The 26,883-nt window shown below is 38.2% G+C and overlaps 1 protein-coding gene across 1 annotated transcript in view; it reads right to left on the bottom strand.

The window, feature by feature from the left end:
- The window catches only part of XRCC5 (X-ray repair cross complementing 5), a 54,058-nt gene that overhangs the window by 10,618 nt on the left and 16,557 nt on the right, over positions 1–26,883 (bottom strand). The window contains exons 9-16 of the mRNA XM_063341853.1: positions 26,342–26,454; positions 22,616–22,678; positions 21,788–21,925; positions 20,294–20,384; positions 18,915–19,048; positions 14,127–14,323; positions 8,711–8,804; positions 7,216–7,285 (exon numbers count right to left, since the gene is read on the bottom strand). Of these exons, the coding sequence (XP_063197923.1) occupies positions 7,216–7,285; positions 8,711–8,804; positions 14,127–14,323; positions 18,915–19,048; positions 20,294–20,384; positions 21,788–21,925; positions 22,616–22,678; positions 26,342–26,454 (900 nt within the window). The remainder of the gene's footprint in view (positions 1–7,215; positions 7,286–8,710; positions 8,805–14,126; positions 14,324–18,914; positions 19,049–20,293; positions 20,385–21,787; positions 21,926–22,615; positions 22,679–26,341; positions 26,455–26,883) is intronic.

The following is a 26,883-nucleotide window of genomic DNA, read 5'->3' as shown; positions in this document are numbered from 1 at the left end:
AACAATGAGACTCCTACCAAGAAGGGGAACACTAGTTTCACCCTCACTGTTGAGCTCCTACAAGGTAGGCAGCTGTAAAACACTGCAAACGTGACAAGTGGAAACGTCACCAAGAGCTCCGCAAGCCCAACTAAATTCTGCTAGATTTTAGGACTTTATTTACTTCATCTTTAATTACAGCTGAGGAACTGTCCAATTTTCCCCTCTGTCAGACAGCTCGGCCTTGGAAAAGACAAGTGTGAAGAGCGTACAACAGTGATCTCTGAACTCAGAAGCACTGGGAAAAGGATGAATAGGGAGTGATAGACCACTGCCTGCCTCAAAGCAAGGGCAAAGAGTTGGGTTAAGAACAAACGAAAACAAAAAAGTATCTCTTCAAAAAAAGCCAGTTAACCACTTTACACCAGGCTGCTGTGGGATGCTGGAAGTTTTAACAGACAGAAAAAAAAAAAAGCTTGAACAAATTCTTAAAAGAGGAACTCTATCAAAAGAGATTAAAGATGATGATGCCATTGAGGCAGAAAATGCAGGAAAGCATTCTGGATAAGTCACAGCATCTGCCTGGCCTGTTCTTGTACTGTTAAATGTTAAAGACTGGTTATGGGATTACCTTTAACCTGACCTACAGCCCTTCTTATGTTCAGATGCTATAGGCACATGTGTTACTGCAACTATTTCAGCCATGGAAACATCAACATAGAAAATCACCTGCCAGAGTGATGGAAGAAACAAGGATAAGTAAACACACCAAGAAGCAGACATTGTTTAAATACTGTATTCCACTCTGCTCACTGTAAGCATACACAGCACTGTTATATTTGTGTTCTATAAAATGCCTAATTGAACTGAATCTGAAGGACAGAAGCTCTGAAAATAATGAAACGAGACATGTTTGATATCATCCCACTAGGTTTTGACGCTACGGTTTCTAGAAAAGGAGGCACATAATGGTTCTCTCCAACAGCAGCTATCACACAAGAAAGCGTGCTGAAGTTCCTACAGCTCCAGAGGTGATCAGCTCACTCTTTTTATTTATTTTACCAGTAGCTGACAAACTAAATTGAAGTCTCACTACTTAAGCTCCCCAAGTTAAGTCAGTCCATTTTTTTCATGGTTAACGATTTTCTCATTAAATGTTCTAATTTCTTACGAATTGCACTAATAAAAGCAAGTCCTGCTGGTGTTTTCAGTGGTGGTGGTGGTTTTTTTAAACGCTGCCTTTTTCATTGATGTGTTAAATTAAAACCCCAGGCACTACGAGGGTGCAATAAAAGTCTTTATTGTCAGAATGATTCCAGCATACTGTTTGAAATTATCAGACACTCTACTTCTTTTGCATTTAATTTTTTTTAAATCCTTTTCCATTTGATTGCACTGGCAGGCATCAGAAGAAAAAACTTTTTCTTGCTTCTGACTGTGAGCTGCCTCCTTTTGAAATCTGTTGTAAGGAACCAAAAAAATCCTACAATGTTTTACAAGGCACTGAAATATAATAATATATGCAGGAAGCAGGTTACATGGCAACAATACTTCAAGTCAGATTCTTTTAACATCTTGAAACAGCTTGGCTAAAATTGTGTCTGTCCATTAGGTCTCCCTTAAATGACAGACCAATGATTGATGAATCTAAAATAGATAAAATTCCTGTGTTCTAATTAGACTACCAAATTACTTCAGGGGGCCAAAGACAATACCAGAGGTGGCAGGTAAGAATTATAACTGGAAGTTCTCCGAAACGGACTCCGTTCCTTCACGCTTCTAAGTCTGAGAACTTTGCTGATTTCCTGCTGCCTGTCATCTGCCTTTCCATTAGTGTGAATCTGGTTTTGGGCGCTGCAAAAAATAAATCTCCCTGTTTTTGCAGAAAGGCATGTTCTGCATAAAGATGTCTGTCTACCTAAGCAGTGAATATTAGCATTAGCTCTGATGTGTCCCAGACAACTCTCAGGCATGGAGGTTTTGAAGCACAGGTCCTAGAGTTACAAACTGACAGCCTGTTCAGGCCACCACTGTGTAATAACAGCTTTTTTTCATCTCTCCAACTTCCCTCATTCCTCCCCCCACATTTAAGGAAGTGAACTAATGAAATTCTATATTTTGCATAAACTGGAATTCCAGCACTCCTAATAAGCACCACATTCTGCAGATCATCCCAAGAAATTTTAATTTTCTGCTTCCCTCTTCTACTGTACTTGATTGGTTAGGTAACAAACATAGTGATCAAAGGCTGGAGAACTACAGGGGAAAAAAATAAAATCTTTGAATAGAAGACCTTTTAGTTCTACCAGAATTTAATCCCTTCCCCACTGGCATTCAGATACATTCCCTACTCTAAAATACATTCACCAGTGCTGTTATTTCTTGTGAAATATGCCAGGAACAATTATATTCACTTGTTATCCCTGAACAGTTAAGAGTACAGAAGTGTAGTTATATTTTCATGTTTGTTCAGTTCAGTCCTTGGTCTTGATTACTATACCAGCCAGATTACAGCATATTAATAGATGAGGCTGTATTATAGGCCAACATCCAATTCCTTGGGGACTTCCCCTCCCCCCTAGAAAAAAAAATCGAGTTAAAAAACCAGCTCTTTCTGTAGACCAAAGACTCCTGTTGTTACCAATCTTTTGATTTATCCACTGGTGGTGTAATGATTTATATTAATGGACAGTGCTTAAATAAGTCACTGACAAATCAGTTAAACCACTTAATAATAAATTGTAAATTACTGCTCTGTGAGTGTCATCTTTTTATAACTGAAAAGAAGAAAGAGATTATAAACAGAAAAGTGTCCTAATTTTTTGAGGACTTCCTTCATTTTTAAGCCAAGACATAAGAATTTTAAGACCAAGAGCTGTTGTTAAGATCAAGAGCTACTCTAGTGTCCTATGAGGTGCTGTTCAGTTTTGAAATGGTGTCTCTAGATGGTCTGTGGGTATGGATCAGAATGATTTAGGCTGGATGTCTGAAGGACACCTAGTCCAAATCCCTGCTCAAATCAGGGTCCCTGTGGATCAGGTGGCTCAGGGCTCCGAGTAGCTTGACTTGAGTACCGAGGAGCTCCACAGACGGAGAGTCCCCAGGATCTCTGGGCCTCTCTTTCCTTGTTCGACTACCATCATTGGGACTTTTTTTTTTTTCTCCCATAACATCTAATCTAAATTCTGTTTGTTGCAACTCGGAGCTTTGCGTCTCACCCGATCACTAGACCCTTCAAAGATGAATCTGGCTTCATCTTCTCTGTGAAGCAGACACGCAGGAAACTTCAAAGTGATTTTATATACTCAAGTATTTGGTTTGCAAATACTCTTCCAATGACTGAATCATTTTCATCAAACCAGTCATTGCATTTGGCCTACCTAGCAGTAAAGCATGAATAGTCTCTGAAATACACAAAACCATCCAGTAAGATAAAAATGCAGACTAACTGCAAAGACATATGCCAACAAAAAGTGAAAGTAAATGCTAGGGTTTTTTAAAATTATCTCAAGGTCTAGGAAGGTAGTTAACTACATACATTTCTACAAAATCTTGCAATAAAATATCATTCTTGTTGCAACTGTCTAATAAATTCCCATTGCAAATCTCTTATACACAATTCTTTTACGCATACAAAGCATCCAGTGTGAAACCAGCGTTTTACATTTTCCTTAAGGAGCTATCTACATGCCATGGCAAAAGTGTGACATCTCAGGCACAACAGAGTATTTGCTGAAATCTACATCTGCAATTACTGACTCTTTTAACTTTATTTTTCTAGAAATGCCTAGGAATAAAAGTATTAACAAACTTGCTATAAGTATAAAAATGAGCATTTGGTACAATTTGTCTCTGGACATTTTTTCTCATGTCCGTGAACTGTACAGTTGTCATTGCAGATTTCTCTCTTTGCTGGCAATCAGTAAAATAAAAAAAAAAAGCTCTTTCAACTACAGGACTTCAGACATAACGTTCTCAGATAGGAGTCTTGTAAGATGCAATGAAATCTGGCACAGAATTTAGAATAATTTAATTTGCACAGAAAATCTAGAAAACCTATAATCTTGCACAGAAAATTTAGAAATCAAAGAAAATAGTATGCATGTGTCAGTATCTTTTTACCCCCTGTTAAGCCATCCTATCTTCTACAGAAGTGTATAAAAATACAGCACCCCATATCAGACACCCATATCTGCTCTCCAGAAATGCAGACATGGATGGAAATCTGTAAATAGTCAAACAGGATGAACTGGTAGTCATGTGGCTACTCCTTTGGCATTACAAAGATGGCAAGCACTGACTGCATTTGAGAATCTTCTTTGCAGACACAGCAACGAAGAAACTCATTGTACACCCTTGGGAGGAAAGATTAGATTCCACTCAGGCAAACTAATCTATTTTGTTTGCATTCATTGACAAAAATGTCAGAAGCTGTTATCAGAAGACTGCTCTTTGTGATGACTGTGCACTTGTAACCTGCTCAAAATAAGACCTGTATAAAATGTCATCTCTCTGGCCATGAATGCAAACAAGAAAGTAAAGATATCTGGAGGGGAAACATGATATTAGTTACATGAATAATCAACATTAACCAGTAAGTTGACATCCTCACACACAACTCATCACGTAAGCCATAAGCGGGTCCCTACTGTAATAAACTACACAGATGTCAATTAAAACCAAAGTTGATTACTGTTTCAGGAATTGAGCTGCCAGTCTCAGAAAACCTATCCCTAAGGCCCTTACCAATTTGAAACCCTTAGATTTTCTGAAAAAATGTATTTATATGTTAGTGACCCAGTTCTCAATAAGAGTAAATGCATCATTTCTCCTGCTCTGGTCTGCCATGGGACCCAGCATTCAGACATGGGCTGTCTAACTTGCACATAGGCTGCTCCTACGAATGGCACAAACCCTGATCGTCAAATCCCAGTGAGGCCACTGCAGGAGATGCATTGGTACTCATTTTCGATGATAAATATACTGTCAGAACTTCCTACAAGCTCTGTAAAAAATAAAATAAAAAAAATAAATCCCTTGCCATGCTTTGGTCTTGATAACTTTATAATTTTGGTGAGAGACTTGCTGTGGACCAAAGGGGATGTGTGCCATTAACCTGCAGCTTAATTAACAAGCCACTGCACTGCCACTATTTGAAGTACAACTCTTCCTATTGCTACAACTTCTCTATCTACCAAAAAAAAAATCCACCCCCAAGCAAAAGTCGAAAGTGCTTTCTCCTCCTTATGGAGGGACTCTTGCTATTTTGTGAGAAGGGGAGGAAGAAGGAATTGCTGCCTTTTTTGAAAAGAGAATGTAGGCTCTATTCAGTTTGGAAGACTACACTGGATGCTCTTTTTATACAAGAAAGAAGCAAAACAGGATGCAACCTAATAGTTCTCCTGTCTGCATCCTGACACATATAATGTAATTGTTGGAGCTTTTTTCCAATAAACTATTTGAATGCCACAGATTATCCTTTCCTGCAAAGACATTTCACATTTCACATGTTCTAGCAGAGGAAAAAAAGTTTCATCACTAAATATGATAGAAAATCATACTAAAAAAAAAAAACCCCTTAGAACCACCGAATAGTTTTAAGGCAGAATTTACTATTTACATAACCAGAATACAATACAGCAAGCCATTAAAACATGCCTGTAATGTTTTATGTATTAAGCTACCAAAAAGGCTCTAAAGCAGAAAAAGGATTATGCAGAAGAAAAAAAAATAATATGCAGAGCATGTTTTTATTTATAGTGGCTTCTATCTCTCCTGTAAATGGGTGACTGCACTACCTTCTGTCTAACTACACCTTATAATTACAGAGCAGATCACACATAAAATAAAAGTAGATTGCTTAAAGTCTCAGAAGCCATCCAAACGTGTACCACAGTTCTCTCAAGCACAGCTACCAAGTGGACACATTTAGGCACTCTTTAGTTAAACCTTCTTCAAGGGTAATCACTATATTTATTTCTGCCTTAAAGCTTTCTTACATGATAAAATTAATTAGCATAACAAAGTAGTCAACTGTTCCACAGTTTCTGTATTGTAATATACCGTACAACACTTTTTTTACTGCATCTTAACATATCTGAGATTTGAGAACACAGTTCCAAATATTTTTTCAATAAACAATTTCTTCTGGATCTAATGCAAAATCCATGTAAGAAGTTGGCTAGCTGGCTTATAGGTCTGGAAATTCTGGCAAGAAATAGATACGTAGGCTTTAAGGGACTGTATCACACATCAATATACTACTCAACACCCTCCTCAAACTATGTACAAAAGGACCAAAGGCCTTGCTGAAATATCCAGCACCTCACTTCAGCACCTCTGCAAATCTTTTTCTTTGAAAAGGAATGCTACATTAGTGGCTATTCGGCAGATGAGGTTGCCACAACCTCCAAATCATCCTTTAAAAGAAAAAATGACCCCATCCATCTTGTGTATTCTTTTTAGGATACCTGTGGATTACATATCTCTCTGTATGGCTATTCTAGTAGGGAAATACCATACAAACAAAACAAATGATAATTCCTTTGCATTTTCAGACTTAGGGCATGCAAGACAGTGTCTGACCTGTGCTTTGTGTTCTTCCTCGCCTGTGCATCGAAACCGTGTCTTGCTGCATGCTGAGAACAGATTTGGTGCACGCGGACCCTGCTTTCGTCTTTAAGAGTCACATACTACCTGCTTATAACACCCTAAAATCACCCGTGCTTTCTTTTGCTCACAACAAGCAGTAAGAGCCAATCTTTGCATGTAAAGATTTAAATCCCAGGCATCCAATTCTTATTTCTTCATAGAACAGAATAAGTAGACAGCAGAAGACAGGTTTCTCACTCCGCACATAGCCACCATCCCTCCACTTCAAGCCAGAAAGATCCCATGAAGCCAGATGAGAAGCTAATACCCAGTTTGAATGATGCAGTTAGTCAATACCAAGGGACTTCTCTTAGAAACACCTGAGGAGCTGCTCAGATGCCTCAAGGGAGCTGTCTAGTGCCACCGTATGCAAACACAAGTATCTGAGACTTTCAAACAGGGAAGGCAAATACTGACATGGGAATTACGAGTGACAACCTTCTTTGCTGAATGGCACTAGAAGCTAAGCAGTGAATGACAGAGCATCTCACGTAGCATTAGAAACTTACATTTAGACAAATGAATTGCATTTACTGAACCCTGAAGATGCTACCAAATATAATTAAATAGATAAAAGTCATTTACCGTCTTTGAAGTCGGCATTTTTCTGCCTCACCAGGATTCGGAAATCTTCTCCTGGGTTAACACTGCCAACCTACAAAAGGTCCAAAAACAATACAATCATCTGCCAATATCCATCACTTTATTCTTGCGAGACAACAAGAATCTTTAAATTTGTTTATTTTAATATGGAAACAGAAGCTCTACAATTCTCTGCATGCAGACTCATAAAATGAGAGTCTTACAATGTGTGTTAACACACAGTACTCTTAGCAAAGGTTAGTTATGACATGAGCAAGATGAACTTACACTTATTACACTGCACTCTCATAAGCCAACCATATTCTCTGGGGTTTAGAGGTCAGAAGCACAGTTAAGTCAGGCTATCTTCCAGTTCAGCTGTGAGACTTCCTGCAGCACAGACCTCTCACTAATCTTGACAGATGCTTAATGAGGAATGGGAGCTTCCAGGCACGTGGGTACAGAATCATTGGTTTGCCACTCCAATAGGAAGCTCAAAATTAAAAGCTTGCCCTCAATTCATTTACCCTCTCTGGCCCAGTCTGACATCTTAAAGCTGAAGCTCCAAATGGGTATACAAGTGCAGAAACCTTACAAAGGAACTAAAACCACGTCAAATATAAATAAACATCTACCGAAAAACAGATGCAACAATTTTAGGAAAAAAAAAATACATTGCTGAACATTTCCTTTCAGGAATCAAAATTCTCCTAAGTTTATTTGAAAATTTTGTGCTTTGCTGTCAAAATAATTCTTCAACCTTTAATAAGCTTGCTTGGTCTCTTCGTGTTTCTTTTAAATCTGGCAATGCCACTTTTCAGCAAAAGTCAGAAGTGTATATTAGGAGTACAAAATATTTAAGTCTTTTTAGATTTTAAATATTTTTTTAAATCTCAATCATGCATTTTAAAGACCAACCTTAAAGGATAGTTTGACAAAAAGTGAAGTTATCTCAATTAATACTAAATCACCTTTTCTCCTGTTATTTGAAAAACCAAATAAAGGAAGGTACACACAAGCCTCATCTACCCATGTACATAGTATCTGTAATTAAGTTAGATGTTTAACTATCACCAAGAAGCAGACAAATTTGTGATTTAGAACTGCAACCGATGCAGAGAACAGCCTCTAAAATCTCAGCAATACCTTTGATTAAATATAGAGACAACTTCTATGTCGCGGATGAAAGAGAGCAAGAACAAAATCCAACCACTGAACCCCAAATCTGAGATTCTTTGGATGCTCAGGCTTGCCCTTTAGAGTTCTAGACACCAGGGGAGAATTTTGTCATAAAATATCAATGACTAACGGAAAGTTGTGCTAATATACACCTAAGGGCAGAGGAAGTTGTCTTTACAATCTCTAGCAGAGAGTCTCAAATCTACAAGCAGACAGTATTTCAGTCATGTTTCAGCTAGAAGTTCTGTATATTCACTATAATACTCTTAGAGAAATTAATCTTTCCCTTTAATAATCAGGTTTGTAAAAATATGCTTACAGAGGTGACATTGCCTTCAGCAAGTTTCATGATGCTAAAGCTACCTTCCTCATCTTCAATTTTTACTTTCTTAGGTTTGGGTCCATCTTCACTGCTGCAAATGAGAAGGACAAAAATGAATACAAACACTTAAAAGCAAGCTGTCCTGCCTACAGTAAATTAATGAAATATACACTGAACAAAACTTCATTATAACACTGTTCCCAAATTAACACTAAACCATGCCTCATTTTTCCCCAAAGGCTGCACAAAGCAGACAGTAGAAACTGAGATCAAACTTTATCTTAGTGTAAAGCAAAGGCACTGCTTGTTGAAGATGCAAGATTATTCATGCCTATTTCAGTGGTTAATTTACTCATACATATTTTCTCCACCTTTCTAAATACCTAATATCTCTAGTCACTTTATTTGGAACCTGCATATTGAGTTAACCTTGATAATTTACAGTATATGATTTACAGTATATTACATGACATTTTGTATTCTCAACAGATCTTCGTAACATGAAATGGTAATGAAACTTAACATTTCAGTAAGAAATTAATTTACTCTTCAAAACTTACCTGCTAGTTCCTGTCTTGGAATTGATAGTTACTACAAATCTGCTTACATCGTGGCTTTAGAATTTAAAATATTCTCCATCAGCACATGAGAGCTTTATAAACGTCCACTTACAGGAGTCAAAACCTTCTACACAAACCCAAATTAAGTATGTAATAAGTCTCTTAGAACATTTTAAGCTACATCTCAAAATGCTTTCAAAAGACTATTTGTTATTTTTTAAAAGCTAATCGTGATTTTAGGCTACTTTCTAGCTTTGCCCTCACATGTACACAGGTACCCCCTCAAGGTGTACGTTCTAACCAAGAACTTAATTGTAACCATCTAACGCACCAAACTTTAGAGCACACCTTGGCAACAGAAGAAAATCCAGCTAATCACAGAAGGCAAAGAAAATCAGAAAGCGTGTTCTGTGTCACTTAATGTGACAGGCTACTGACACAGATGAATCGATTTCAGTTTAGGAATGACTGAAATCTACTCAGCGATCTAAACAGCAGTATTTGTGCTCAAGGAATCCCAAAAAAAAAGAATGAAGTTTTTATTCAAAATTCTACTACTGAAAAGAAAAGAAGAAACTGCTTGATGGTGTAGGGATGAAGCCAGAAATCCCGGACTAGGTGCCACTTTGCATTCTACAAGGTTAGAACTGATTTTAAATATTGCATTGCGCATTACAGAACCAATCAACTATTAGAAAGAACTTGTACAGTCTTCCTTTTTACTTTCTATAGCACACTCCTCCACTACTTTACAATCAGTGTCTATCCCACTTTGTTTCAGTAGCCTTCTCTGTCCTGTCCTTAATTTTGTCACTCCTGAAATGAAATCCTTTCTTCTCAGCAACTCCTGTCATCCACCATAACCTTACTTATCACTCTAGGAGAAACGATGACTTTGGTTATGCCTCACGACAAGGATAGGATACCTCGCTTCATTCTCAACTCTGCTGACTTTCTGGTTGACCTTGAACAAGTTGCTGGATTGTTTTGGACAGCTGATATACCTGTCTGTAAAACGGAGAAAACTGATGCTTATCTAACACCAGTAAGTTTAGAACTTCTACTTGAACCAAAATCCTTGTATATTGACACATGAAAATTCTCTTTTAGAAACTTTTTCTCCAAAGGTGTTTTGCACTCAATTGCAATGTCTTGAAATCCTTTTCCTCCCACATTATTTTTACCAATTCAAAATGCTTTGGGATTGGAGAAGGGAGGAGAACATAAATGACGATGCTGCATTTAACTGCCTAGGACCAAATCTATAGGTGTCATTAATCAGTGCAGTACAGCAGAAACTAATGAATCCATACCCATTTATACCAGCCAAAGGTCTGACATTTAGAATCTGTTATTGGTAAAGCACTGATTAGCAGTATTTTTAAACTGTAAAATGTGCAGCTACTATTTGAGAAAAATTAATAAAATGCAAGATTAATTTAAAGCACCTGCTTCTATATTTATATAGAAGTCTCTCACATACTGCAATGCTGGATGAGGTAACAGTGCCTCCAAAGCCAACCTAAGAGGGGAAAAAGTAAAATGCTTTCTACTTTATTGGATTTTTTTGAACTACGCAGAGCTTAGCAAAAGTGAAACAAATTAATGCTGAATACTAAAATCTGTATTAAGATATCACGCCTACGTTTATGCTGCCTTAATCCCATTAGACCTTAAAAATTAAGCAGAGATGAATTGGGTCAATATCACAGAATCACAGAATAACCAGGTTAGAAGGAACCTCATCGTTCATGTGGTCCAAACTTTTTTTGGTAAAATCACGGTCTAGATAAGACAGCCCAGCATCGTGTCCAGCTGAACCTTAAAAGTGTCCAACATTGGGGAATCCACCACTTCCCTGAGGCGATTATTCCATTGGCTGATTGTTCTCCTTATGAAAAATTTTCCTCTTGTGTCCAACCGGAATCTCCCCAGGAGTAACTGGTACCCATTACCCCTGGTATTTTCCATGTGACTCCTTGTAAAAACAGAGTCTCCATCTTCTTTGCAGCCACCTTTTAAATACCAGAATATGGTGGCAAGGTCTCCCCTATTTTTTTTTTTTCTCAAGGCTGAACAAACCCAGTTCTCTCAGCCTTTCCTCATATGGCAGGCTTCCCAGTCATTTGATCATCTTGGTGGCCCTTCTCTGGATCCTCTCCAGCCTGTCCACATCTTCTTTGCATAGCAGGGACCAAAACTGAACACAGTATTCCAGGTGTGGCCTGACAAGCGCTGAGAAGAGTGTGATAATGATTTCTTTATCTCTGATGGTGATGCCTTCATTGCTGCAACCCAGCATCCTGTTTGCTGTTGCTGCTGCAGCACACTGTTCACTCGTAGTGAGCTGTTTGTCCACTAGGACCCTCACAGCTTCCACAGAGCTGCTCTCCATCCAGGTAGACCCCAGTCTGTGCTGCACTCCTGGATTTTGTTCTCCCAGGTGCAAGACCTTACACTTGTCCTTGTTAAACTTCATAAAGTTCTTGTTAGCCCACTCTTCCAGCCTATACAGGTCTTCCTGCACAGTGGCCCTCCCTTCCAAAGCATCCACTTCCCCACTCAGTTTGGCATCATCAGCAAAATTCATCAGGGTCCACTTGATTCCATCATCCAGATCACTTATGAAGATATTAAAAGCGTTGGGCCCAATATTGATTCCTGGGGGACCCCACTTCTGACCGGTTGCCAGTTTGAAAAAGAGCTATTTACCATCACCCTCTAGGTGCAACCTGTCAGCCAGTTCCCCACCCACCACACAGAGCACTTGTCTAGATCATAACACATCGGTTTCTCTAGGAAACAGCTGTGGGGAACCGTATCAAAAGCCTTGGAGAAATCCAAGCAGACAATGTCTACCGCTCACTCCATTATCATGTTACTTATCCTATGATGATAGGAAACAAATCAGTTTTAGAAAACAAAAACAATGGTCAAGAGAGCTTCTAGACAACTTTTTCAAAACACTTTAGTGCAAATTATCTAGATCTGATAGTTTTAATATGCTGAATGTTATCTGGTGGTTAACATTTTCCTTAGTCATTGCTGCAGACTGATGTACTTTTCTTTATCAAGTGATTTAATTATAGCACTCAGCTTTTCCCCAAACACAGGACAAAAACATAAAGTTAACATTTCTGTTGTAGCATTGAAAATACTACGGTTCCCATTCATTACTACAGCACCACAATTTTTTTTCATATTTTTAAATCCTATTACCATTCATTCTTCTTTGCGTAGTTGAGTCTGTACCCTTTTGCCTCCCTTACAGATGTTTTTTTAAATCATTTGAATGCCCTACACCAATTTCTATCTCAATTATTTTTATAGCTGCTTTCATCACCCCTCTAAAGGAAACCAGTTTTTAAACAAAATAGCTTTCCTTCTTGCTTGTCAAACTGATGCCTTTGGGGCAATATGTTTTTGAGCAACTACTAGTAATGGGTCGCTGTTTTTTGTTTAAATTTTCTCCCTTGCTTGTTTGAACACAAGTTTTGCCTTTTTTTTTTTTTTTTTTAAACTGGTTCTATCACTTTTTAAAATATCCTTATAAATGTATGTATTACGCACACACAGAGAAACTGGGGTACAGAGCAAGGACCAGAGAATTTAATCAGTATGAATTCACAGACACACTAAAGCAAGACAGGCATATACAGCAATGAACAAAACTAAAAGCAAGGTGTTTCCCAGTCTGTATACAGAAACAGGGTCATTATACCAGAGCAGTAATGTGTTAGAAGTCCTATGTCCTGTCTTCCCAAAGACAACATGCTGAGGAGGCGGTAACCAACCCAAGGTAAAGGATATATGACAGCTCAGCTAAGCAAGGCCTCAAAACGGCTCAAAGACATCGCTCCTAGCGCTGAAAGGACTGAGCTAAAAATGACAAAAGGGAGGGAGAAGGAGCTAACGGAGATCTCTCCAACATCCCAGGGGACACACTAGTTATATTATAGGTATTCAATAAATTAAGCTCTAAGAAGCAGGTTTTGTTTAAGCAGATTTACTTGACTGGAGTGACAGTACCAATGCAGTGGCAATTAAGCATTTATTCTTCACATTTGCAGCACAAATAAAGTAAACACAGCACATGTAATAACAGAAAAAAAAAAATAATCTTAAAAACTGTTCAGAGAATAGATGTTCCAGGAAGAGTCCATAGCAGTTTGATTTTTCAAGACATCCACATTTATTGCACAGCAGATAATAATCAAGCTGCTTTTCTTTTGATTCAGAATTCAAAATGAAAGCTATAGAAAAAGCTAAATCAAGCAGGCTGAGAAGGAAGGCTCATCATTACAGCTAATTTAAAGCTCTGTAGCATTTATTCTAAACTAAATTAGACCCTCTGTTATTCTTATTTGAACTGTTTTATAACTACCAGTAGGACAAACTGTTTGACCGGGAGACAGTAAGCAACACAAGAGGCTGCCCAGAGAGGATGTGCAGTCTCCATCCCTGGATGTTTTCAAGACTAGGCTGGGTGAAGCCCTGAGTTACCTGTTTAGATCTCATAGGCGACCCTGCTCTGAGCAGCAGGTTGAACAAGAAACCTCCTGAGGTCCCTTCCAACCTGATGGATTCTGTGATTCTGTGACAACAGATACAGACATGAGGAAGCTACAGACTGGATCCTGGTGTGTCTTGTCCCATAACAGTAAGACTACCACTACTCACAAAATACCCCAGACATACTGTAGTACCACAATATTCTCCACCCATCAGTATTTTTTCAGCATGTAACTCATTGATCTTATGTTCAAAAGACTGAGTCTGCTTCATTCAGCAAAAACAATTTGAAGTGTAAAAAAAAAAGTTTCAAAAAAATCCATAACACATCTCCAACTTACTTGTCTTTGAAGATGTCTTGAGCAGTCTTCTCTTCTTTTTTCTTGCCAACTTCCTTTAGGGGGAAAAGCGCTTTTACTTTTTCAAGAGGAGCCTGACACCTTTCTTTTACCACACGGGGCATCTCCAGCATCTCTAAAACGTGCTGTTCAATTGGTGGTAATGGCTCATTGGGGTGAAAAGCCTTATGCTGCAAACACTGCAAGAAACAATTTAAGCAAAGAAAAACTTTTAGTTTATGTGCTTTTCATGTAACATCTGTATGCCTGACATCTTATGGTACATGGAAAATATCTTCCGTATTAAAGAAACTACCTTCATATTGCTGAAAAATATTCCACCTTACAAGTGGACTGAAAGTCATATGATCAGCTGTTTACAGAGATTAATAATGATATTAAACAAGAATACTGGTGCAGATCATCTTCTTGATCAATAAAACTCAGTAAGCATACAAGAGAACTGTCACCAGTTTAAGAGCAAATAGAAAGAGAGAAGTTAAATGTGCACAGGTGAGGCACAGAATATAGGTATGTTGGCAAATTAGCTTTAAAAAGAGAGAGGGAATAAAGGAGCCTGACAGATGTACATCAAAGTTGGAACAGATGGTAGGAGGTAGAGAGGAGAAGGCTTTTTCACCAAAGTGTAAAGACAGTGGACACAGTCATGGAGCCAGGCAGAGGAAGGGAGATGAGGTTAATGAGGCTACAGAAATTCCATTGAGAATTTTAGAAAGAAAGCAGGTATCTCTTAAATGTTGTGAAGTGTGGGATAGCAGTAGAGATGTATGTGTATGTGCATATATATACACACAGCTACCCGTGCATGCACACACATACATACGTAAAAACACGTGACCTACATGGGAGAATTAGAAACAGGCGTTAAGGTAACAACTCGGTAAACTAGGAATACAGCGGAGATTTGCTCCCCTGTGGGCTGTCAGACACGACATTAATTTGAAAAACAAAGTCAAAGCAAAGAAAGAATCCTCTATTCATGCTGAAAAGCTGCCAATAAAGAAAATCTAGACCATATGCTACACATCAATACTGGTGTGCTTTCATGCTGCCATTAAGATTCCAATCCATATTGGAGCATACTTTCAAAAGGAGGCCATCATACAAGGCTACTGATTTGGAAACACTTGTAATGATTTGAGGCGCAATTATTTTGAAAGAGAGTAAAAATGTTGCTGGAAGCTGCAGGAATGGCTCTTGTGATACAAAAAAAACAATATTAAAACAACATTAAGGGACTGAATTAAACTCACAAAGCAAAAAGAGTCCCCTGTTGTCAATGTGTTTTTCAGGCTTCTGCATCTGAAATCTCTGTGTGTGGGCAGCTGCAAGAGCTGAGCAGACTAAGTAGCCACAGACTCCGCTTGTTCCTGTTTTTTAGAGTAGATGATGACCTCTGAAACCCGAGATGGCAGATACCACCAAAACTCAGGTGATAAATGGAGATGAAGTTGAACAGACTTATCCTGAAGTTTCTGATAGCAAACAGTCCCTTTTAACCTTGCTTCCTTTTCCTCCTGTGCCCAGCAAGAACCACTCCTACCCTCCCCGGCTAGAAGGCAACCCACGCTGCCGTTGGCTTCCAGACTCACTGTTCTATTCATGCATGTTGTCAGCAATCTATTACCTCCTTCTTGCTCTTCCTAATTTCGTTACATTTCCAGCCTAGAGATATAGCCAGCTTTCAGGAACAGGGGTCATTCTAGGATATGGGACAATGGATGTAATGAAGTGGGATTTCACATAATTAATTCCATGATACGCAATGGCATAAATGCTCGAATAGACAAGAACTTACTGCAGGAAAGTATGTTGCCTTGCTCCCTTCCACACAGCATCTAGGAAGGCTCTTTTGTAAGAATATATTTTAGCAAATCTGTAAATCTTACAGGAACCTGATAGTATTTAAAGCCTTAAAACATGGAAGACCGATTCAGCGATTTCAAAGATAAAGCATCTATTTTATACCAGTCACCTACTCACTCTACATAACCACAGCTGTCATGTACTTAGGGTCTCCAAAACAGTAAGGATCAATTACTTTCCCAAGGTTCTTTTTTCATGGATTATGGAATAGACTTCGACAACTCGCTAGCTTTAGGGTGGTTAAACCTGTGTGAACTGAATCCCAACACAAGTGTCTTAGTGTTCAGTTTACGTCAAAGTTTGTGACAATTTCAAAATGACCTTTCAACAGATCCAGTACATTCAAACAAAGGTAAGATCACTTGTTGCTGAAAGCCCTTAAGGATTTCCGTGAGCTACCTCCTGTCCCGTTGCTGCTCTGCTTTCTCAAAGAACATCACTACACGGTCCAACCACTTACAAATAAGCTCAGTCCTCCACGGTCGCTTACACATGGTCTAACAAGAGCCATTACAGCATATTTAGATGCAGAGTCTGCAGCTGGATCCCATGAAATACAGGATGCCACAGGCTAGCATCCCCACAAACCTTCCCCACAGGTCTGTCTCAGTACAGAACAATCATTGTGGCGCAATTTGTTTATTTGGCTACCAAATAAAATGCACCGCATTCCCGAAATATCTTATGTGCTTCAAATCCCTGTATTTAAGAGGAACAACTTAAGCAATGATGTTGGAAGTTCTGCCACCACAAAAGCTATGGAAGTTCAGTTAGGCTTTTCTGGAAGCAAGAAATAAGAGTTGAAACTCCAGATATAGGACATTCCTCATTTTCCACTCTAGCAAGCATTAGCAACTCCTTTCCACCCACCATGTCATTTCCCAATGCCTACCACTACTTCCAGAGATATAATTTAGCTTGATGTTTCTGTTTAAATTCTGGCTCTTGTCACTTATCATTCTAAATGTCTTCATGAGGCACCAGAGCAAGGAAATGAAGGGGGAGTTCATTCTTTGTTCAGAGTTATTTTTCCAAGCCATCTATAGTTGAGCCATCCATAGCCATCCTGTTGAGCCCAATCAATTTACTGGCTATATTCAAAAGATTATGTATAATTTTTCTTCATAGTACTTAAGGAACCAACAGTGCCACTTGTTCTATGAGCAAAATATTAAGAATCTGGAACATGTTTGCAGGAAAGAAAGGACAAGAGAGAGAGAAAGATCAATCTTTCTTTCTGTAACTTACACAGATTAACAGCAGTTTTGTAACCAGGACAAAAAAATGGGGCTTTGCACAGGCAAAAGAAAAGACTAAAAGGACTGGTAATTTAGGGCTTTATAAATAGCAAGCACTGTGGACAGGAACTGTATACTACCTAGTACACTGAAACAGTCAATAAATAATTTTTCCACCAGTAGCATTCACCCTTACAGCATTCTGTTATCCTCTAAGGAAACTGATGAGCTACGCAGTTACTCTCTGCTACCAACACTTGACTCAATTGCTGGGACAACACCATCATATTGTTTCAGAAGACAAACAGCACACCTAAAGAAACATCCTTCCTTGACAGGCAACATCCACTGAACCAAAAGAATGCCAAATTGTATTGGTATAATTGAGGAAATTCTGTCCCCTATGTGTTTCATGTACAAGTAAACCCATATTTGTTTTGTAATACCAAAGCTTTACAACCCTTCCTAAAATACGAGTCATGCAGACATCAATCCATTTTAAGCTCTTGCCCAGCAATAGCCTTCTGCTGACCAAACCTTGCATTCAGTTAACCACTGTCTTGTCAATATGACTGGCAGAATTTGAAGGGAACACAGAGTTCTTCAGGTGTCAATCAGCATAGGATTTGAAGACAGTGGGCTTACATGCGTTCCTGAAACGTACATACGACCTTCAGATCCTTTGCTTCTTTTGACAATACTGAGGCTGCATGGCTTTTCGAAGCTAGGGTAAGTTTTCTTAGCTTAAAAAAGCATCTGCTTCGTACTTGTAAACTGAAAATTTTCATTTAGAATTGTTGAGATATGATGAACGTGGTTGCTGTAACACCATTTTTGGTTAATTTTCAGATTGGAGTCACGCACTCAATATATCTCCACGGCTCTGTATACAACACAATTCTGCAGCTGCATAAATTGCATCGTAATTTTCCTTATTTTTGAATTTGCTGTGTCATTTTTTTTAACATTTGAATTCCAATGTATAATTAAGTCTCTCATCCTCACAGTTGCAATGAAAATCTTCAAGATATGAACGGAATGTAAATCAAGATGTAGACAGCTTGATACAATAACTGCAAGAAGTGTGAACTGTTCTGCTCGCCCATAACATGTGTCAGCTCAGACACCCAAATGGAATATTTTAAATGTCAACAATGTTAACCATTTACTACTGATCAACCTCACCTCAAACTGATGTGTTTTGGAACCACTGCTAGATGCAATAATGCCCAGAAAAGTGACTCTGCTCAAGATTTAATGGGCCACAGATCAAGGAGCTAAAGAGATCCCTGATTTTCAGTCAATTTACCCAGAAGCTGAAGACTGAGTCTATGTCTGCACCATGATCGTGGCAATACCGTGTTGAGATACCCCAGCAAGTTTTAACTTGTCTGGTCTAGGTGCCTGTGAATTTCACTGATGCTGTTGCAGACATCTCAGCATAGGTGCAATTAATTTCTCGTGCTTCCTGGAAACCAGAAATCTTAAGAATAAATCTATGACAGGGACAACATAGAAATCACTGGCTACCCCATACTTAAACGCAAAAGAATTTCTATTCCCATCTTCACAATGCAGATCTTTCCAATGTGAATCAGAGAAAGACAGAAAGGTGAAAGGTCTGAACAAGAGTACTTTTTAAAAAATGACATATAGATCATCTCACCTGATATAACCTCTGAAAGTGAGGGTTTGGGATTTTACTGGGCTTAAACAGGTCCTCGAAAGTTTCTCCATCATCGTCTTCACAAACCAAATTCATAGAATCAATCAAAGAGTCAACAGCAGATAACTGATCCGCTAAGGCAGCAATTACATACAAAGAAAAATTAAATACACTTACAGATGGATGCATTTCTTGAAATAATTTATACATGAAGATTCACTTCACAATGTGAGATTTTGACCAAGTCATTACATGCCACAGAATACACTGCAGATATAGATGTGACAATAAAGAATATAGATAATGCACACAGTAATAAAACCCCCTGCTTTATTTAAGGACTACAATGTAAAGTCATAAAGCCTTTTTTTTCCCCCACAAGACCACAATTATTGCTGCCTTTCTGCTTCCATTTTTCTTCTTTTTCAAGATGTTTTTATTTGCAACAGAAGGTTTATGGGCCACTTAGAAAATAAGAACAGTTGGTTTGAAAAAACTAAATGGCGTAATATAAATTTTTAAAAGTTATGATTGCAAATTAACACAGTTCACAATAGTCAACTATTGCTTTGGTAAGACAGGTTTTAGATTTGCTCTCAAACTGCTGCTTACAGGCAAGAAAATAGAAACTGTTTCAGAAACAACCCAGCATGCTTTATATACCCTGACGTGCAGATGCCCATTCAATGGATCTCAGAACAAATTAAAGAAGTGGGAGTGGATTTTAAACTACATCCATTTACGCTCATTGCTGTGAAGAATTCTCAGAACAGTGAGTCAAGCTTTGTATGGCTGCGTGTTCTATGGCTCTCCAAAGACACCCTCCATCTGAATCTGGACACCAGTAAGTGCATGCTTTAAAAAACCACACACCACAGAAAATACAGTCTTTGCCTTTGTACATTATATTAACAGGCTGCAACTGGCTATAGGACCAGCTTTGTACGAATAGAGCTGATGCCTCTATTCTAATTCTAGCTAGCTAATCCCATATTGTAGGTCCCACAAGGTTTGGCCATTTAGTCTAACAAAGGAGTTCAAAGACCAAAGGATGTGGAGGACTAAATCTCAGGTGTCTATCACGGGGATCCCATAACCCCAGCCAGAAATCATTTAGCAGGACAGTTTTAAAAGACTGCCTGAAAACTCCAGATCTGCTCAGCCTGCAACTAAGCTGGCGAAGTTTTGATACACGATTTACACTTCAAAATGACATCACCATAAATTATTCCCAAAAAGCTGGGGTTTTTTTCCTAAGCCAAAATAATGACAAAGCTTATGTTTTCATTGGAAAGCCAAATATTCTAGCTCTTTTAGAGTGTCTTATAAGAAGACAAGCAGGTTATTTTGTCCAGTTACCCAGCAAAGGACTATCTTACCTGTAGGAATGCATTTTTTATTGTTTTTCAAGGATGAAAATAAGTACTGTCTTAAGTCTTCCATGTAGGGTAGTTGCACATAGATGAGACACTGAGCAAGACAGAAGAAGAAAGAAACAACTGAGCCTTAAGTAAAAAAATGTAAAGTATCCTAAAGTGCCCTACATAAGAAAACATAAGAAAAATTCAAAGATCTAATATCTGTACGTATCAAAATACTTAAATACAATATTTACAGAGCAACACAGTTTTAAGCAGAATAAAACAGAGCATTATCTTATAATATAGTGATGGTGACACTCCTCATTTTTCTACTGGTGGAATAAAGACCTCCTAGGTCATCTGATCCCTTTTTCTTGTGCAGAGTTCCAACCAGCCAAACTTTAAATACCCCACACACGAGCACTTTGGGAGGTTTTATCATAGCTTACCGCGTTTCAAAGTCAAAAGCTGGTTTTGTTTTTTGAACATTCTCAGCCCAATTTTTTCTTTATTCAAATACCTCCTCCAGTTCATACCACCCTAAATAATTCCTTTCCATCCTTTGTTTATACCCTTCAAAAGTCTGAAGATTGTTATGTCTGCCCCCACCTTCCTCATTGCTTAGCCATGCTATACATATTTAGCTCTTTCAATAGTCTCTCTTAAGTAAGAGTCTCTCTAGTAAGTAAGATCAGTGGAAACATATGCTGCAAAAATTCTGACATACTGTGTTTTTTCTGGGCCTCTCAATCTTAAAAAAAAAAATTTTAAATATGATTCTGTTGTGTACAGAACTTTTTTTTTTCTTTTCTAAGAAACAGACTTCATCTTTTTCTCCTGTTTTTTAAAATAACCTTTTCAAGTAAATAAATATACTACTGTCTTCCCAACTCTCCATATGAATTTAAACAACAGCTTTAAATGCTGTGAGTTCCTCCCCTCAGTTCCAGTTGACTTGGAAACCTAATGACAACAGCATAGTTGGACATGCTTAAAATGCCACACCAGCTATCAAATTCGAATTTTGCACTACCAAGCAACCTGAAGATAAACCCACAGTTTAAGAAAATTAAAGAATCTAGTGCAACTTTGGATCGTATGCAGAGAGGTAGGTAGTAACACAGCAAGAAAGCAGTAGTAACTTACTACATAAGCATGTGATTACACTCTTTCTGGAAACCAAAAAAAAATGAGATTTCCAGGATACCAAAATTAAATTATTACTATGTTACTGAAATAAAAAAAATCAGTATTATTTAAATCTGTAATATAGAGAATACTAATAGGAACATATGGCATTATTTTTCCATATTTTTTTTTCTATGAAATTTTCTTAATACTATTTATTACCTCCTTGTCTTAAGACTTGGTACTGTTTCCTAAAATCACTCCGAAAAGTCACATTGGTTTCTTCTGATATTACATATGGTTCAAATATGGTCATTTATTCATTGGTATTTGTAAAGCATCAATCCAGAGGCTCTCTACAGAAAGGTAATGGTGAAAAATTACCTCGTATGCATCCTTAATATACGGAAAAGCTACTCCAACTTGCGGATTGCATCTTCTGTCATAAGCATAACGCACTATAGCTACCACTTTCAACTCATCCAGTGCATGAACAAGGGCAGAAAAAGCAACTGCTGCATTCTGGGGAGGGGGAAAGGAAAAAAAGTAGAGAGTCATGCAAGTTCTCATTAGTCTGCTGAAATACATCTTTCACAGTGAATTCAACAGCATCCATTTAGTCAAGGCTAGTTCCCATTTCAGCTACAACTTCAACACAAGCATTTTTCATGTTCAAAAATGAAGAAGTAGAAAGGTTAACTCTCATTGTGATAGCAAATCCATTCAAAGCTGAGCAAACTATAGATACAGCACATTCCACCTTTTCCACTAGGTGTGAAGAGCTCTCAGAAGTATTACAAGAGAGAGAGAAAGGGAGGGAAGTCAGACCCTTAAAGGAACACATCAGGGAACTACAGTGAGGTTTTTACCTCTAATATTTAAAATAACTTGGAGGTCTGTTCTAAATAACACAGTGACAGGACACATTGCTGCTCTGCATGAGAACAGACTTAAACACCAATTCCAGGCTCCCCATGCCCTTGCACAAACGTAATATTTACCAGATTCTCATTATTCATAAGATATGATAATCATTTGGGGTCTAATCCAACTTCTTTTCATCCTAATGGGCAATGGAACAAGACTTCTGTAAGCTGCATTAACAATATTTGTTTTATTAACACGGAAAGAAGGGACAATTTCAAGCGTCACTACTATTCTTTTCTGTTCCACGGCAAAACACCTTCAGCATTAAACTTCAGTTCACCTTACCTCATCATCTTTAGCTGCAAAGACCTTCAGAACCTGGTTGCCCATGTAGTAATGCCTCTGGATCTAAAGATTCAAATGGTCAAGAGTTAGCCTGATCTAAAACAAACGTCATTAATGTGACTGGACCAATTAAATTATGAAACAACTAACACATTACTCAAGTGAGAAGCCACAAAATTTAATTACTGTGCATAGAAGTTAAAGCCCTGTATATGTTTCATATCTCCATTTATCCCTTAACGTGGATATTCTGTTATAGTCAGCAGGATATTCTCATACCTTCCTATTGATGGGTTGGTATGAAAGACTACGGTACTTGCAGCTGTTACCAGTCTGAATAACACTGCAGTAATTCAAAAGTCACTGTGAAAAACCACAGTAGTGAACAAAAGACCTAAACCTAACTGACACCTCATCGATGCTATTAAATTTTCCTAGCAAAGACATGTCCAAAAGGAGCTGAAAAAAGTCACATCCTTAATTAATAAAGCTACTTCAACAGCACCCTGGAGCATCTATGGCTGTGCTGGCAAAGAAGCACTTCTGTTAGTGGTGTTTATGCTGTTCATGAACATGGCTGACTCCCCAAAAGAGTAATACAGTTTCATTAAGGGGCATTGCTGGAATAGCTGGAGCTACAGAGGCAGTGAGACACACCCAGGCAAACACTGAAGTAGTGGAAAACTTGTCACGAAGGCTGCACACTAATATGAACACCGGTCAAAATGACCTTTCTTTGTTTAAGCAAAATCTCTTCAAATTACACTGTCTCCAAACTAACCTGAAGTTTCATTATTTAGCAAATTACTGTTAAAGTCAGTGACAACTTAGACCAGAATAGATCTGTTTAATGTATTACAGCACGGTTCTTCAACTCATATTATTCTAACTGTAATTATTCTTTGCTGTTCTGTTTTTAAAAGCTCGGGAAATTTTATGTTTAGTATAGTATAAATATCTAGATGTGTGTATCACTACACCTTTTTTTGCAAAAAAAAAAAGTTCCCTTTGTTATATTTTCAAGTCTATTTCTCAATTTACATGGCATTGCTTATAAATTAAAAATCAAAGTTTAAGCGGCCTCTGATCATCTTTCTTGAGGGATGTGAATAACTCAGAAAAATAATATGAGGTAGTTCTATTCCTTCCTTAATTATGTATTTGGAGCTGTTCCAGTTTCTCTAGTTAATAATAAATCATCTTTTCTCCAAAGTTTTTAAAAGAAACAATTTAATATAAAACATACATTTGAATAGTGTCAGTATTATGATTCCAAACAATAAAATTCAGAAGTCAAAACATAAGGAAAGCACGGGTCTTCAAAATTTCAGATGTAGTTGAAAACTTCCTGATATCATTATCTATACAGTCTAATTTTAATCTTGCAATCACACCTGAATAATTTTATTCCACTGAGGTCTATGCAACTACTATTGGGCATAATTACTCACACTCCTAGTTACAGAACCAGAGCACGTTTTATTTAAGTTGTAATTCCTATTCGTTATGAAACCCATAGACAAGACAAGCACATCATAAAAATTATCAAAAGCAATAAATATTTTGTGCATTGAAAAAATATAAAACCAATTTGTTAATTCTTTGAGGCATATTTATGTGAATCAAAAGTATTCCTACAACTAATTATATTCCTACAATTATCACAGAATGGTTTGGGTTGGAAGGGACCTCAAAGATCATCCAGTTCCAACCCCCCTGCCATGGGCAGGGACACCTCCCACTAGACCAGGCTGCTCAAAGCCCCATCCAGCCTGGCCTTGAACACTTTCTGGGAAGGGGCATCTACAGCTTCTCTGGACCACCTGTTCCAGCGCCTCACCACCCTGACAGTAAAGAATTTCTTCCCAATATCAAATCTAAATCTACCCTCTTCCTAATATCAAATCTAAATCTGGCCTCTTTCCATTTAAATTCATTAATTATTAGCTGTATTTTAAGATATTACCACACTAGCTGACCAATGGTGGCAAAAAAAATCCACCTGAAATAATACCTTGTTTACTGGAGCGTGATGCTGCTCATCTGTTTTCCTCTTAGTTTCTGTTTTCAATAAAAGTCAGACTTCAAGTCAAAATAGAAGGCCAGCCTCCAGCATAAGAAAACACCACACATGGTGAAAAAAAAATCTTACAGAAGTAAATGAAGACAGTAAGAGACAGCCATAGGCTAATAACACATGAAAAGATGCAAGAAATTGTCTCATTGAAACACTGGGTTCAGATACCTTTCACTTGTTAGACCCAGTTTCTGGTAAAGGATTTAGCAGTCCCTAACATTTCTCTGCCCTGGACAATTTAGGGCATATAAACTCAAGCATAATATGTTTCCTCGATCAATCACTTTCTGTCCACAAGCTCCCGTGCTAGCTAACAACTTTAAGTTCTGAATGTCCTCAAGGAGCAACTAGGTGACAGTTCCTATTTAGGCTGGCTTCTCATTTCAATACATCAACATTCCTGACTCCTCAATTAATAATATGCTGTGGACAAGTGCACTGTGGTAGTCTAAGGTCATATCTAGCAACCCGCAGGGGTCTGTGTGCCACCTGTACTGTAAAGTAAAACATGTTTAGTTACATCCATTTGGGAGCAAGCTCCCACAGATACTTCCTATTTCATCAGCATCTTTCCTTCCTGGTATAGGTAACAATTTGTTAGCCTTTGTCAAGGCTTCTGTTTTGTTCAGGCAGCGAGACATTTCAAAGGAGGGCTGGGAGCTTTCAGAACTGAAGCCACAGAGCTGCCCTACGACTTCCTTTCAGTTTTGAGTGGTGAAGGGGACCGGGTGCAGTGAACTCCACAAAGAGTGAAGTTTCAGTCACCCTGTGCAATATCCAGAAGAAGAAAGAGTGGGAGCAGCTTAACATTCCTAGCAATTACTGGAGCTCGCATCTCTCTACTTTCTCCTCACGTGTCCTGCTTCAAGGAGGGTTTGTTAAACCTTTGCCTAAGTCTTCCCTAATGCTTAAGTCTTGGATTTTCTGCAGGAAATCACCTTGTGCTGCATAGCTTTTGTTTAGGTACTTGCCCAATGTAAGTTTCTTACAACTTCCAGGTAAAATGAATAACAAACTTAATTCATTTTACCTGGAAGTTGTAAGAAACTTACAAACACCAAGTACTTCATTGAAATATGGAGAGGTTTTGAATTATGTTATCTTCATCTAAGTTCTATAAAATCTTCACTATAGTTAGGTTTTGTTATAGAGAAACAAGAAGCAAGTCACAGCTCACAAACTAATCCTTATGGAAATGAGAATGAATGCAGTCAGTTCTCAGGCTTTCTTTAACATTTCTTTAACATTGAGGGAGAGGCTTCTTCTGTCAAAAAGAACACAGTTGTGGCTGGACAAAGCTCAAAAAGACTTCTGCATGACCTGAACAGAAGAGAGACCATCTTCTGTTGCAGATCTGGCATCATTATTTAAATTCACAAGATGAAATGAGACTACAATAGAGGTATGTCTCCACTTCGCAGAGATCAGGGTTCAGTGGCTCTTGGTTCACTTGAGGGGCCAATGGCCACATTTATGAGCTTCTCTCCTTCGCAAGGCTACATACTGTTTACATGTACTAGAACCACCAAATAAGTCACCCCTGTATACCTGACTAAACCCAGTACAACACCACAACCTTAGTGAATTCGAACGGTTCAATTGTCTTGAACAACCCAGGAAGCTGAATGGGAAGAAGTTTAGTACTGTACCTGAGAGGATCTGCTGAATCCCAAAACAGAAAAACATTTTGCTTCTGTTTTGTATTTCATTTGCTCTTCATCTTCCTTGGAAAAAGGAACTATATCACTCCCATAGCGAAACCCTGGAGCACGAGAGAAGTGCATCTGGTAAGCATATGGGCCTACAATTCTAACACCGAAATTACCTCTCTGAATATTTTAACAATGCACGCGTGCCCCACAGCTACACTCCACGCACACTTATCAAATTTGTTTCCCTGTTAACAGAAAAAACCACACACCCCATAGACACATTTTGTACTTCACGAACAGCAGTTGCACTCCTTGTTCGTTGTTTTATGTAACACAGCTACCCTTGTAGAGAGCAGGAAAGAAAGCAAGGGAACCGAACATCTTGCCCAACAAAGTTATGCTCACAGAATAGATTTAGGCAAATCAGAATAGATTTCAGCAAAGAGACTGCAACACTCCCTGCAAACGTAATACAAAAAAAAACCAAACATACCACAAATCATGGACGGGAAATGACACCAGAAGGGATTCAGAGAACA

Source organism: Chroicocephalus ridibundus, chromosome 7 (genome assembly GCF_963924245.1).
Source record: "Chroicocephalus ridibundus chromosome 7, bChrRid1.1, whole genome shotgun sequence".
Taxonomy (NCBI): domain Eukaryota; kingdom Metazoa; phylum Chordata; class Aves; order Charadriiformes; family Laridae; genus Chroicocephalus; species Chroicocephalus ridibundus.
This window is presented reverse-complemented; position numbering and strand designations above follow the sequence as displayed.